We start from the raw sequence: 14372 nt of genomic DNA on the forward strand, positions 1-14372 counted from the left end.
TCTATATATATATATATACATAAAATTGATTATGAACCTTTAGAATTTTCAGGCAAAATATGAATTTTCTACAGTTTTTTATTTTCTACAGTAGTTTCTTTAAAATTTCATGGAATTTTTTGTAGCTTTTAATATAATATCTTTTAAATTGTATTTTTAACAGGTAGTTCTTTATATTTTCAATATTCTATACGAGTTTATGGAAATTTTTACTTATAACAATTTTATATTATTATATTCAAATTTTTCAAATTTGCCGCCTTGCCGCTATTGGTTTGAATCTTCGCTATTAGTATCTAGTAGTTCGCTTACTTCACGTCGTTTGAAATGTCAAAACAACAAATGACAGCAAAATTTTTATTTAATAAAAATTAAATAAAACTTGTGATAAAATTAGTAAAATTATATATTGCAAAGCTGTGTATTATGCCTGCAAATCAAATACAATATTCGGAAAAATATATGGACGAACAATATGAATACAGGTAAATAAAAATATAAACTAACCTCAAAAATTTAATTGAAATAAGTAATTGATACAGATTTTGTTGGATAAAGTGCATACAAGTAGTTAAATATTGTTTAAATGTAAATCATGTTGTATGGGTATGCCTTTTTGAGCATATTTGTTATTGTTAAAGTATATGTGGTACTTTTGATATAACTAACCTCAAACATCAATGTTTTGGATCGTTTCTTACAAATGGTAAATAATTTTTACTTTATAAAGTATAATGATATAAAACTATATTGCATATATAGTTATAATCAATAAGTATGCTATTATTTGCAAAAAGCTATTAATCGTGTCATCGACAATACATTTTTGTTTGCACATGTAAATATATGTATATATATATATATATATATATATATATGTATGTATTTATCATGTGTCTTTTACCCCAGGCATGTGATCCTACCAAAAGATCTAGTCCGTCACGTGCCCAAGACTCATTTAATGTCCGAGACCGAATGGAGAAACCTGGGAGTTCAACAAAGTCCAGGTTGGGTTCACTATATGATGCACAATCCTGAACCCCATGTCCTACTTTTCAGAAGACCCAAACCCGATGAGAATAATGCCGGTGAAGTTTTGCTGGCATATTAAATAATTATTATGAATAATGTGATGAGACGAGTGATTGTACTAAGAATTTTTTTTAGTATGTGGGAAGGAGGTTCTAAGCAATGTTAATATATATAAATAGATATTTATTTTGATTTGTAGATTTTGTATTTAAAGATGTGATTAAAGTATTTTGATTTATTATGTTAGTTTTTCTATAATGATAAAAAAAATACTCAATGAAAAGAAAAATTCAAAACAAGGATTAGGATGAATAAAAAAACGAAATTACAGCTGTGCAGTAAATACAATGAATGAGAAATAACAACAACAAATAAATAACAATAATAATAAATAATAATAATAATAAATGAACATCATATGAATGAGAAATTAAACAATGAGTAAGAACAATAATACAATAAATATACAATTTGAAAATTATATTAAGAATAAAAATTATACAATGAATAATAAAATATACAATACAGAAATAAATAATGCATTAAAAATATACACTGCATAAATAAATATACACATTCATATTTCAATATAAAACAATATAAATAAACTTTAATTATTATTTAAAATTGATTATTTTCTCGGCCAATGTAAATACCACTTATTTCTCAAGTTCGATAATAAAGAAAGAAAGAAAGAAATTATGTTGAATTTTTATAAAATTTATATCAAACTGAGTTAAATACTGTTTCTTTATATATATTGAATAATATATTTGAAGATATATTCAAGGAAAAAATACAATAAATGATATAATTTGAGAAAATAAAACATATACAATAAATAAAAAAAAATCAATGAATAAAATTGCAAAAAATACAAGAAATAACAAAAAATATATACAATAAATAAAAAATTATGTTTAAAAAAATATGAATAATTTAAAATATATATATTTAACTACAAAACTAATATACTTTATTTTCGAAATAAACAGTTGAGATTTTATTTAAATTCTGAATTATTAATTATTAAATTTTTATTAATATTAAATTTACCAAAACATTTTTGTACATTTCTTATATTATTGTCTATACTTATTTCAAATATTACTAAAATAAAATATCCAAAAATAAAAAGATGCAGTTTTTAGAATTCTTTTAGAGTATTATATTATCTAAAATAAATTAATTTGCATTTAAAATAAAATTAAAAGCATAAGTAAATATCCATGAAATAATATATGTGAGTACATTTCTTCACATTTTTATTTATATTTTAAAAATTACTTAAAATATCTAAATGTAGTCTTTAAAATTTATAAAAATATTAAATTATCTTAAGGCAAAATGCCACTTACACCTGGTTTAAACAAAATAATCGTTATTTTGAAAAAAAAATGTAGCGCAATAAAAAAAACATATAATTTTGTAGAATTTAATATAAACTTATAATAAAAAATTTTTTTGGGTAAAATAATGGGCAAAAATAAATAAAGTAAGTATTTGCATATAAAAAAATATTTTATATAAAATTTTAATATAATTAAACATTATATATATATATATATATATATATATTATTTATATATGCAAAAAATCAGTGTACAACAATGTTATCAGAAAAAGATTAAAGAGAGCTTATCAGCATCTTAATTAAACATGCTTTTGTATTTATCAAGATTTAATTATTATTAGTCCTATGTTAATATGTATATTCCCCAACATCCATTATGAAAATCTAATAAATTAAAAATGTCTTTTATTAGCTGACCATTATTAAAATAAAGTTGTCTTTGTTTGTTTAGGTAAGTCCACCATTGGACTCTTATCAGAGTAACACAACTCTACAAATATAATAATTTATAGGAATATTTCTAATAAATATACATAGTGGAATTAATTAATTATATTGTTAATATGTTGTGGACAAGATGATTAAAAGTTTTAGTGTTAAATTAATATTAAAACAGTGCGGATGAAATTTGCAGATTTTGAGGTTAGGTTTGTACATCAGCTGTTAAGTGTCAAAAATTATTTTTATTTTGGGTTTAAAAGAATTTTGCCGTGACCTAGATAATAAAATATATATTTAAAATTGTTTGTAGCACTCAAATAATACAGAAAAATGGTTGTTTTATATACATAACGGGTATTTTACTTAATACAGGAATTCTTGTATCTGGTATGAGATTTTTTTACATTTTTTTTTTTCAGATTGTATGAAGTATTTAAGAAGTTTTGATGTCCAAACAAGATGAAATTTGCAGAACATTTGTCAGCACATATTACTCCAGAATGGAGGAAACAATATATAAATTACGAGGTAAGATAATTTTGTACCTAGATAGATCTACGATGGAATTTAATTTGTACCTAGCTTTACTGACCGTTGAAAAAAAGTGGATTGAATTACTATTTGTTATTGAAATCTAAATGCTGTCTGTAAGAGATCTAATAGTTTTTTATTTTTGTGCTTTATATTTTTGTATATCAATAGTCCTAAAAGCATTCTAAGAAATTTAATTAGTACCTAGCTTTACTTGACCGTTGAAAGAAGATGTATTAAATTACTATTTGTTATTGAAACCTACGTGTATTCTAAATGCTGTCTTTAAGAGATCTAATAGTTTTCCATTTCTTTGCTTATTGACTTTATATTTTTGTACATCGATAGTCCTAAAGGCATTCTAAGAAATTTAATTAGTACCTAGCCTTACTGACTGCTGAAAGAACATGCATTCAATTACTATTTGTTATTGAAACCTTTGTGTATTCTAAATGCTGTCTTTAAGAGATCTAATAGTTTTTTTATTTTTGTGCTTATTAACTTTATATTTTGTACATCAATTGTCTTAAAAGGGATCCAAGGAATTTAATTAGTACCTAGCTTTACTGACCGTGTATTGAATTACTATTTGTTATTGAAACCTTCATGTATTCTAAATGCTGTCATTAAGAGATCTAACAGTTTTTTATTTTTGTGCTTTATATTTTTGTATGATAGTCTTAAAGGGATTTGGTGGAATTTAATTAGAACCTAGCTTTACTGACCATGTGAATTCGTATATTTATAGACAAAATATAAGAGCTTATAAATAGGACGATGTTTATATATGTTAATGAAGGACCTTATCTCATATCTCTATTCGTGTTTTGTTTCAGGAAATGAAAGCAATGTTATATACTGCTGTAGAGGAGGCTCCTGCAGCAGATTCCGTAGAACCAGAAGTGTTGGCTAGACATTTTGCACATTTCGATGAACAGTTTTTCCACTATTGTGATAATGAACTTAAGAAAATTAATACTTTTTACTCAGGTATATGATAATGATAATAAATATATATATATATATATATATATATATATATATATATAAGAAATAAATTTATTTTTTTATTTGCAGAAAAACTTGCCGAAGCCACCAGGAAATTTGCTGCTTTGCACACAGAGTTAAAAGCATCTTTAAGAGTGAGCTTTTTTCTATATATTTATATATATATATATATATATATATATATATACATATGTCAATTACATTTTTTCCAGATGGGTAGCAATAAGAGCAAGCGAGAAACAGCAAAAAAGGCCCTCTTGCCATACCGCAAAGTCCAGGAATTAAAATTGGCTTTTAGTGAATTCTATTTATCTTTAATATTACTCCAGAATTATCAGAATTTAAATCATACGGGTTTCAGGAAAATACTCAAAAAACACGATAAGGTAATAAAAACATTAAATATAAATTATGCAGCTTTTTGTATTCTAAGTGTTTTTATTTATTTTTTTTGTTTCAGCTTTTATCTGTCGAAATTGGTGCCAAATGGCGAAAGGAGCAAGTTGAGACCTCACATTTTTTTACAAATAAAGACATTGATAAACTTATTAATGAAACTGAAAGTGCTGTGACTAATGATTTAGAAGGTAATAATTTATTTACTTGAATATTCAATATTAATTGTGACAAAAATCGAAAATGAAAATTTTTGCATAGCTTTACGTTTCAAAGAGTTCTGAACATTTTGGCATACCTTAGAAAAAATGGATGTATGTGCGTGTGCGTGTGTGTGTGTGTGTGTGCGTGCGTGTGTGTGTATGTATGTGCGGATACAATTTTTCGTTGACGATTTCGGGAACACGGATCAACCGATGTGAATCGTTCAAAAAACATTCGATTTTTATTGTTAGGGAGATGTGCTCATTAGTTTTTGGCAAGGGCAGGTCCAGCCGTTACGGAGATACGGAGCAAAAAGTGCAGAAAATAGAAATCTAGTTTTTTAAAGAACGGAGCGTCCGATTTGAATGATTCGAAAAACATTTTATTTGTATTTTTGGGAAGGCAGGTCTAGCGGTTTTGGAGTTTCAATAAAAAAGTGAAAAAATGCGGATAAAAATGATCATTAGACATGTGCACATCAAACTATCAGATATTTTATAGAGATTTTAATAATGTGTACACATTTTGTGTCATTTTTTTGGGTTCCGTACCAAGATTTTTAATTGGTTCAAACAAATGTTCTCGACATTTTCGACAATATGCCCCGATATAAAAATTTAGAATAAAACGACTTTGAATTCGATATTTCATTACTCTTTGGAAATGAATAGAAAATTCGGGACATTTTTTTGGTTTTTGTCAAATAACTCACAAATATCATATGAAAGCACCCCCCTTTTCGGTTAGATAGGGAGAAACTAGATAAAATTTACTACGATTCCATGCCAACAGTTATATACAGCCCGATATAAAAATTCTGAATAAAACGACTCTGAATTCGATGTTTCCTAAGATGTATGTATAATAAGCTCGTTGCCAAATGTAATAGGCAAATATGAATTTATAATGAATAATTTATTTGAAATTATTTAAAACAGTTATTGACTATTTTCATTCCTCGAATGTTTAATTACGGTATGGGAAGTTCCAACAATTTGCTTTAAGCCACGATGCCATACACCACTAGATTTTTGTTTTTGAGCATCGGATTTTAATTTTAATTCTGGCTAAAGTTCTAAAGCTCACTTATATACTTTAAATGAATAATTTTAACTTTGCAATTCAGTTTATATAATTCTTATAAATATTAGACAATGTTATAGTATTCACAATAATCTATTTGAAAATATTCCTCGAAAATTTCGTTACGGTACGGAAAGTACAAGCAATTTGCCTTAAGCCACTGTTTTTTTTTTTAATATAGGTGGTGATCGCCAAGGGCGATGAAAAGGCTGAGAGTACCTCCCTTAGGCGAACAACAAAGTCCCTGGACAACTTTTAAAGTCGGACTATTTTCCGGAAGCTTTATTGTCTTAGTTTATAACAGTCATACTCTCCGGTAAGTTAAGGGCACAACTAGTGTGAAATTTTCAAAAAATCGAATTTTCAATTTTTCCATATTTCGATAGGTTATACCTTTAACCCTCCGTCGGTCGGCGTGGTCTGGCCAGACTTTTTTCGACTTCAATTAAAAAAAAAGAATACTTCTAGTAATCCTATCGACTTGAAATTTCTTGACTTTTCTTAAAATTTCATTAGCTGTCGATCAATGAAAAAATCAGGACGAAAAAATGCACAGAAGGATAATTATAAGGATATTAACTCTATTATACTTTGAACGGTCGGAAAGGTCTGTCTAGACCACCCATACATTTTGTATGAAATATAGGCTTTTTGATGTATGTAAACCAGTATTTTGTCTTTTTCATGGTATTTTCTATTCAAACTGCGTTGTATATATTCTTTGCTTTGTGTTGTAATATGTGTGTTAGTATTTTCATGACGAGAGTTCCTTGAAAACCTACCAAACTTATTGGTAATCGCAAACTCTGAATATCGGATGAGTAATACACACATTATCAACAATTTTTCTACCCGTACTGCGTTCGAAATTTTTTTTTGGAAACCTGCAGTGAAATTATATTTTCACTTTGAGTTTTACAGCTCATTTCAAATGCGACGCACCTCATTTCGTTTTCATGTGAATTTCACATTCATTCTAAAGGCGCCGAAAAAGAATAAATATTGTTTTTCATTGATATAAATCAGAAAAATTAACAAAAAAGCAACGATTTTTTTATATTTCTTGATTTATTTTATATAATATAATATGTAATATTTTTATTATAAGCAAGTACAACACATGCAAAAGACGGTAAGAAAAAAGAAAAAAAAAACTTTAAATATTTACTACTAATAATCGTTAATATATAAGTCACCAAAAACTCATTTATCCCATATAAATGCATGTAAAATGAATGGTGGTCCAGCCAGACCTTTTCGACCGTTCGAAGGTGAAAAAATATCCGACCGACGGAGGGTTAAAAGTAACATACCAAAATTTTAAATCGATATCTTACATAGTTTTTGAGTCACAGCCATTTAAATGGTGTATATAGTATACAGTATAGCGCTCATTTTATATTTAAACGCATTTTTCTCGAAACAGCATTTTCCGAATTTGCTGCAGCGATTACACAAAAACAAATGATCCGATCACTATCGAATTATTTTTACATGTCATATATATAGTTCTCTGTAAAATGAACTATCGATTTTTTGATCGGATCAAAAATCGAATTTTGGCAGTCCAAAAACGACCAAAATTTTGGGTAAAATTTGACTTTTTTAAAAAAATACCGTCATTTTGTCAATTTTTTATTAACTTCCCGTAGGGTAAGTTATTGTAATGGGCCGAAAATCGGAATTGAAAATTTTTACATTTCTCGACGTTTTGAAGGTTTCTGAACGTTTTGGCATACCTCAGAAAAAATGGATGTGTGTGTGGTGTGTGTGTGTGTGTGTATGTATGTATGGATACAATTTTCGTCCACGTTTTCGGGCGTACGGATCAACCGATTTGAATGGTTCAAAAAACATTCGATTCCTATTGATAGGGAAAAGAGCTGATTAGTTTTTGGCAAAGGCAGGTCCAGCCGTTTCGAAGATACGGAGCAAAGATTGCAGAAAATAGAATCGAATTTTTGAGAGAACGGAGTATCCGATTTGAATGATCTAAAAAACATTCAATTAGTAATGATTGGGAGAAGTGGTTATTAGCTTTTGGCAAAGGCAGGCCGGCCATTTCGAAGATACAGAGCTAAATGTGCAAAAAATGGCAGTTTTTGAGGGAACTAAGCGTCCGATTTAAATGATTCAAAGAACTTTCTGCTTGTCTTAACAAAATAATTGATTTTGGAAAAAAAAATTTGTTCCATTTTTTTTTTTTTTTTGTATATCGAAATATTTCAGATTTTATTTTTAATTCTGACTATAGTTCTAATATACTTTACAAATAATTTCAATTCTGCAATTCAGTTTATATAATTCTTATAAATATTAGACAATGTTACAATATTTATAATAATCTATTTGAAAACATTCAGTATTCCACGAACATTTCGTTACGGTACGGGAAGTTCCAGCAATTTGCCTTAAGGCACGATGCCATAATTGCCTCAAGACAGAATTCCACTTACAGCTAGTTTTTTTTCTTTATCGTAGTTCATCTTTTAGACAATATTATCTAAATTAACGAAAATTTTTTTTTTGAATTTCATCCACGTAGAGAAGGCCGGAATCACTGCAGCAGTGAAGGGTCTTTTTTTGTCGCGCCGTTGGAGATCGACTATAACTTAAAAAATATTAAATTTTTTGCTTCAAAAATTTTACTATGTATTCTTAAAACATGTATAAATACATTCCTAAAATTTTGTAATGATTGATAAAGTATTTTTTTTAATATAAATTTCCAAAAATCACCTTTTTTAGGCGGTTACACTAGTTGTGCCCTTTAAAGGACACATTTTAAATATCCTTTTACCAACTATTCTTTATCCCTTAGCAATTTTTCGAGACACAACAACCGAAAGTCTCCTGATAGCATTCAGACTCTACAGAGGTCCTCTTCTGATAATCGAGTTTATTTTTCTCCTCGGAGTCAACGTTTACGGTTGGCGTTCATCAGGAGTGAACCATGTCCTGATTTTCGAGCTGGACCCAAGAAATCATCTATCCGAGCAGCATTTGATAGAATTGGCAGCAATTTTTGGGGTCGTCTGGACCCTTAGTATACTTAGTTTTATTTATAGCGCCAGTCTGAGCATTCCTCCGTATGTCAACCCTTTGGCGTTGACTGCGATCATGGTCGTGTTCCTGGTGAACCCTTTCAAGGTCTTCAGACACGAGGCCAGGTTCTGGTTGTTAAAAATCTGTGTAAGTGGGTAAAAGATAGTTTGGATGATACTTGCGTTTTATGGGGTTTTATACATTTTTTTTTCAGGGCCGGATGATAGCAGCACCGTTTTTTGCAGTGGCGTTCGCTGATTTCTGGCTCGCCGATCAATTGAATTCCCTTGTGGGTTATGCTGGACTTTCATTTTTTAGCTGTTTTTATATCACTAATGGAAATTGGCTTCAAGCAGCCGGAGGTAAGATAAAGATTTATAATATATATATATATATATATATATATATAATATATATATATAGCGACCCGACAAAGCTTGTTTTGACATAAAAATAATAGTTCGTATAAAATATTTTAGTATGACTGATTTGCAAACGTGGTGCATAAGTGAAAGGCAGCATCTAAACAAAAAACATATATAAATGGTTTACCCACTGCAAAGCATGCCACATATAAATGTCCCTTAATAGTCTTTGCAAGGTGGCACATTTCTAATTTCAAGATTTTGATATATATTCCCGTGTTTTTTATTGAGTGAGATCGAAAAAAAGGAGAGAGTGAAAAATTGTACAGCTTTGCCATAAATTTGTATGGTAAACTAAAACTATTGTAGATTTAAATTTTAATATTTTAATGTTTTTTTATTAGAAATATACAGTTTGTGCGCATCGGGAAATGTTTGTTTAATGGGTAAATGGGAGAAAAAAATGAAAAAAATAGTTTTTCTAAATAAAAAGTGTTCTATGTATTTTTCCATTTCGAGTTATAGAAATTTAAAATATAGTAAATAGGCTCAAAAGTGAAAAAAATTTAGGGATGGACAACATTTGATAAAAATAATTAGTATTTTAAAGTAAAAATAAATAAAATAAAAAAAAAAATAAAATAAAGAAATGTGACTCCAAAATTTAAAAAGGCTGGACAACTCTTAATAAAAATAAATTGTTTTTTAACTTTTCGTAGGGCAAGTTATAGTAAGGGGCCGAAAATCGAAAATGAAAATTTTTGCATTTCTCGACGTTTTGAAGGATTCTGAACATTTTGGCATATCTTAGAAAAATTGATGTGTTTTGTTAGTCCGTAATTTTTTGTCGACGATTTTGGGCGCACGGATCAACCGATTTGAATGGTTCAAAAAACATTCGATTCCTATTAATAATGAGATGTGCTGATTAGTTTTTGGCAAAGGCAGGTCCAGCCGTTACGGAGATACGCAGCAAAGAGTGCAGAAAATAGAAATTGAGTTTTTGAGAGAACGGAGCGTCCGATTTGAATAAATCAAAAAACATTTTATTTGTATCAATTTTTTGGGTTCCGTACCAAGATTTTTAATTTTGATCTTCATTTATATGGTTCAAACGAATAACCTCGACATTTTCGATTCGTAGGATTAAAAAAATATTCGGTTTGTACTCGTTTTTGCGAAAGGCACGTCCGGCCGTTACGGAGAAATCGAGCGCAAAGGGTTTAAAAATGGTCAAAGTTTTTGAGAGAGCGGATCATCCGATTGGATTAATTCAAAAAACCTTCTGCTTGCGTAGACGGTGTGCAAAAAATGTTTTTATAAAATTTCATAATTTTGAAGATTTTCAAAAAACAAAATAAAAATTTTCGAAAAAAATCTAAATTTTGAAAAATTAAAAATATATCTAAATTTAATAAAAACAATTTCTGACAAAAATTTGAGAACTTTTCGCAACTTTCAAAAAAAAAATTGAATATTTTCAAAAACTAAAAAAAATCGATTTTTTTTTTCAAAAAATTTTGAACGTTCAAAAAATCTTCAAAATTTATTTATTTTAATAAAAAAAATTGAGAAATTTGTTGAAATATGTAACAATAAAACCTGAAAGTTTCGTTTTAATTAAATATTTATTTCCTTCCCTAAAAATTCCTCAAAATCAGCGAATTTTCAAGCCTTTAAGCAGGCACCCCCGTTAAGGCAGGATGTCATGCACCACTTTAACTTGTTTTTTTTTCAGATACCTCACAATGTATGGAAAATTCCTTCATATCCAGGCCGATTGTGAATTGCATCCAGCCTGGATCAGGTTTGCCCAGTGTCTTCGTCGGTATCGAGATTCCAGGGAAGCTTTTCCCCATTTGGTGAACGCTGGCAAATATTCGACAACTTTTCTGGTCGTCATTTTTGCCACTTTGAAGAACTTTTATGCAAGTAAGATAAAAAAAAATTATTCTTGTTGGCAAATACATTTTTTTCATATTTTGTGTATTTTGAAGTAAAACTTCTTTAGGCACGACTAGGGTGTAAATCCGTACAAATGCAACGGAAGTAGATAAGATAAGATAAGAGTCGAGAGCCAATGATTCGTCATTCGCTCTCGACGGTATCATTTTTATACGGGTCGATTATGATTAGTCGTCGTGTATGTGAATAGACATTAATAAAATTATACTGCTAATAGTAAAATTTTGCATTTGTTTTGTGCAAATATCTTGAAAAATTTGTTCTAAGACTTATCAAACATCTTATATTTTTAAAAAGTACATAAAATTCCCTGCAAATCCACATTAATCAAATTATACAAAATTATATAAATTTGCTTAAAATTGCATCAAACATATAATTTATCATACGACGCTCAAACCGGACTTAAGAGGCATGATAATCGTGCGCACGTTTTTGGTTTTTTGCAAATATCTTGAAAATTAGTTTTAACACTTATCAAACATCTTATATTTTTAGAAAGTACATAAAATTCTCTGCAAATCTACATTAATGGAATTATACTTCATAATAGTAAAATTTTGCCTAAAATTATAACAAACTTATAATTTATTACTCGAAGGTCAAACAATACTTAATTGGTACGGTAATCTGCGCACTTTTTTGGTTTTGTGCAAATATCTTGAAAATTTTGTTCAAACACAAACGCAAACGAGATATGTCGTTGTATGCGTACCAATATCAACAAGGAAATCGGCATAGATAAATAAACATTTTAAAGTTACATCGTAGTACAAATCTTTATTTAATGAAAAATGCCTGATTCAGAAGAATATTTTACTTTATCCCTTGAAAATAATAAAACAAATTAAACATTTGTGCCGTGTACTAAACGTAAATTTATTGATTAGAAATTATTTCTATATTATTCGCAGTTTCTATAAATCTTTGAAGTTATTGAAATGTAAAATATTTTTTACGCAAGACAGATATTACAGCTGTTCAAAAAATGAGATTATATCGCCAGCAAAAAGTAAAAAAAATTCAAGCAGTCAATGAATGTATGTTAATTTAATTACATGAAGTTGTTAAAAAAATGCTATCTGGCGGTCAAAAATGGATCATTAGACATATATACATGAAATTATCAGATATTTTATAGAGATTTTAACAATAAGTATAAATGTTGTTTACATTGTTATGTGTTCCGTACAATGTTAATCCGTCAGACGGCGACGCGGCGCTTACGCGCTTCGATATTTTGTCTCTATGCAGTTAAAGCAGAACAATTGGTTTGAAAAAAGTTCAGAATTTGCAAAATATGTCAAAATAAAGAGCACATTTTTTTTTCAAAGAATAGTAATTTTTTTGTCAAATTTATAGTTTCTCAAATCTCATTTTCTTAAGTAAATTTTTGGTACGGGAAGTTCCAGCAATTTGCTTTAAGGCACGATGCCATGCGCTCCACTAGTTATAAATCTTGGATGTTATTAAAATGGAAAATATTTTTACGCAAGACAGATATTACAGCTGTTCAAAGAATGAGATTATATTGCCAGCAAAAAAGTAGAAAAAATACAAGCAGTCAATGAATGAATGTTAATTTTAATTACATGAAGTTCTTCAAACACAATTATTACATGATGAGTGAAGTTGCAAAAACAATATTGTTTAGGCGTTGTTTAACATATTTTAGTATTTATTAATCAGTAATTACTTTATTTCTCTAATGAAGGTTAATTTCTAAATGCTAATTACAATGACAAACGATCATGTCGTATTTGAAGGATGACTTTAATTACATTATTGTTTATAAATATTATACATATTTTTAATGCTATTATAAATATATAATTTATAATTTATCGTTATATTAATGTGTATAAAGGTTGACGACACTGATAAATGTGTGCGTCACGAGTGTTATTATATTACTAATTAAAATTATTCAAAATTGTTATATGATGTATTTATTTTTACTTACTTCATCGCGTGTGAACTTTACACGCACTCTTTTTTTAATATTTTGTGTATATTTTATTTTTTAGCAATTACGAAAGCAATTTTGAGAATCCCTATCTCTATCTGTGGCTTATAAGTTCGGTGGTGAGTTCTTTGTACGCTTACACGTGGGATGTTAAAATGGATTGGGGGTTGTTCGATAGCAATGCTGGGGAAAATCAATTTTTAAGAGAAGAAATTGTATACTCATCAACGGTAATATAAATATTTTATTTTTTTAATTATATATATATAATATTAATTTATTTTTTATTCCAGAGTTATTATTATTTTGCCGTCATAGAAGATTTATTCTAAGATTTACGTGGCTGCCATCGTTTCTTTTAACCGAGTACAATTTTGTGAGCGGGGACATTCTTACATCTATACTGTCACCATTGGAAGTGTTTAGGTAAGTTTTTATTCAAATATCTCGAAAACTAGTGGTGTATGGCATCGTGCCTTAAGGCAAATCGCTGGAACTTCCCGTACCGTAACGGAATGTTCGAGGACTTCAAATAATCCATAAATGCTGTAAATAATTTCAAATAGATCATTTGTTAATTTTTTTTAAATTAGATTTTTTTTGATAATTTTGAAATTTTTGCAAAATTTTGAAGGTTTTTTAAAGTTCGAATTTTTTTGGAAAAAATCGATTTTTAAAGTATTTTGAGAATTTTTGAAAATATTCGATTTTTTGAAAGTTTAAAATGTTCTCAAATTTTTTTAAGAATACTTTTTTTAAAATATTAATATTTTTTTTAATTTGCAATTGCGGAACTTCCCGTACCGTAATTAAACATCGAGGAATGAAAATATCAATAAATGCTGTAAATAATTTCAAATAGATCATTAGTTAATTATTTTTAAATTAGATTTCTTGGATAATTTTGAAGATTTTCAAAATTTTGAAGATTTTTTAATATCGATTTTTTTTGAAAAAAGTTGATTATTTAAATTTTTTTGAA

At 28.2% G+C, this 14372-nt stretch overlaps 1 protein-coding gene and 1 pseudogene across 1 annotated transcript; both read left to right on the forward strand.

The window, feature by feature from the left end:
* The first annotated feature begins 348 nt into the window (after positions 1–348).
* Positions 349–1176, forward strand: LOC113372180 (cyclin-dependent kinases regulatory subunit-like). Its single transcript, XM_026612508.1, has 2 exons — positions 349–485; positions 910–1176. The coding sequence occupies exons 1-2, from the start codon at positions 427–429 to the stop codon at positions 1109–1111; spliced, it is 261 nt and encodes an 86-aa protein (XP_026468293.1). The 5' UTR covers positions 349–426; the 3' UTR covers positions 1112–1176.
* A 1711-nt stretch (positions 1177–2887) lies between these two features.
* The window catches only part of LOC113372133, a 19412-nt pseudogene continuing 7927 nt past the window's right edge, over positions 2888–14372 (forward strand).

Source organism: Ctenocephalides felis, unplaced genomic scaffold, assembly GCF_003426905.1.
Source record: "Ctenocephalides felis isolate EL2017-DRISC unplaced genomic scaffold, ASM342690v1 CF-g0.4_SCAFFOLD_01604, whole genome shotgun sequence".
In the NCBI taxonomy this organism is placed as follows: domain Eukaryota; kingdom Metazoa; phylum Arthropoda; class Insecta; order Siphonaptera; family Pulicidae; genus Ctenocephalides; species Ctenocephalides felis.

Excerpts from the sequence above, each read along its gene's own strand:
- LOC113372180 (XM_026612508.1), top strand. The coding sequence starts at position 427 with ATGCCTGCAAATCAAATACAATATTCGGAAAAATATATGGACGAACAA. Across the intron at positions 486-909 it reads GACGAACAATATGAATACAG|GCATGTGATCCTACCAAAAG; the intron begins GTAAATAAAAAT and ends CTTTTACCCCAG.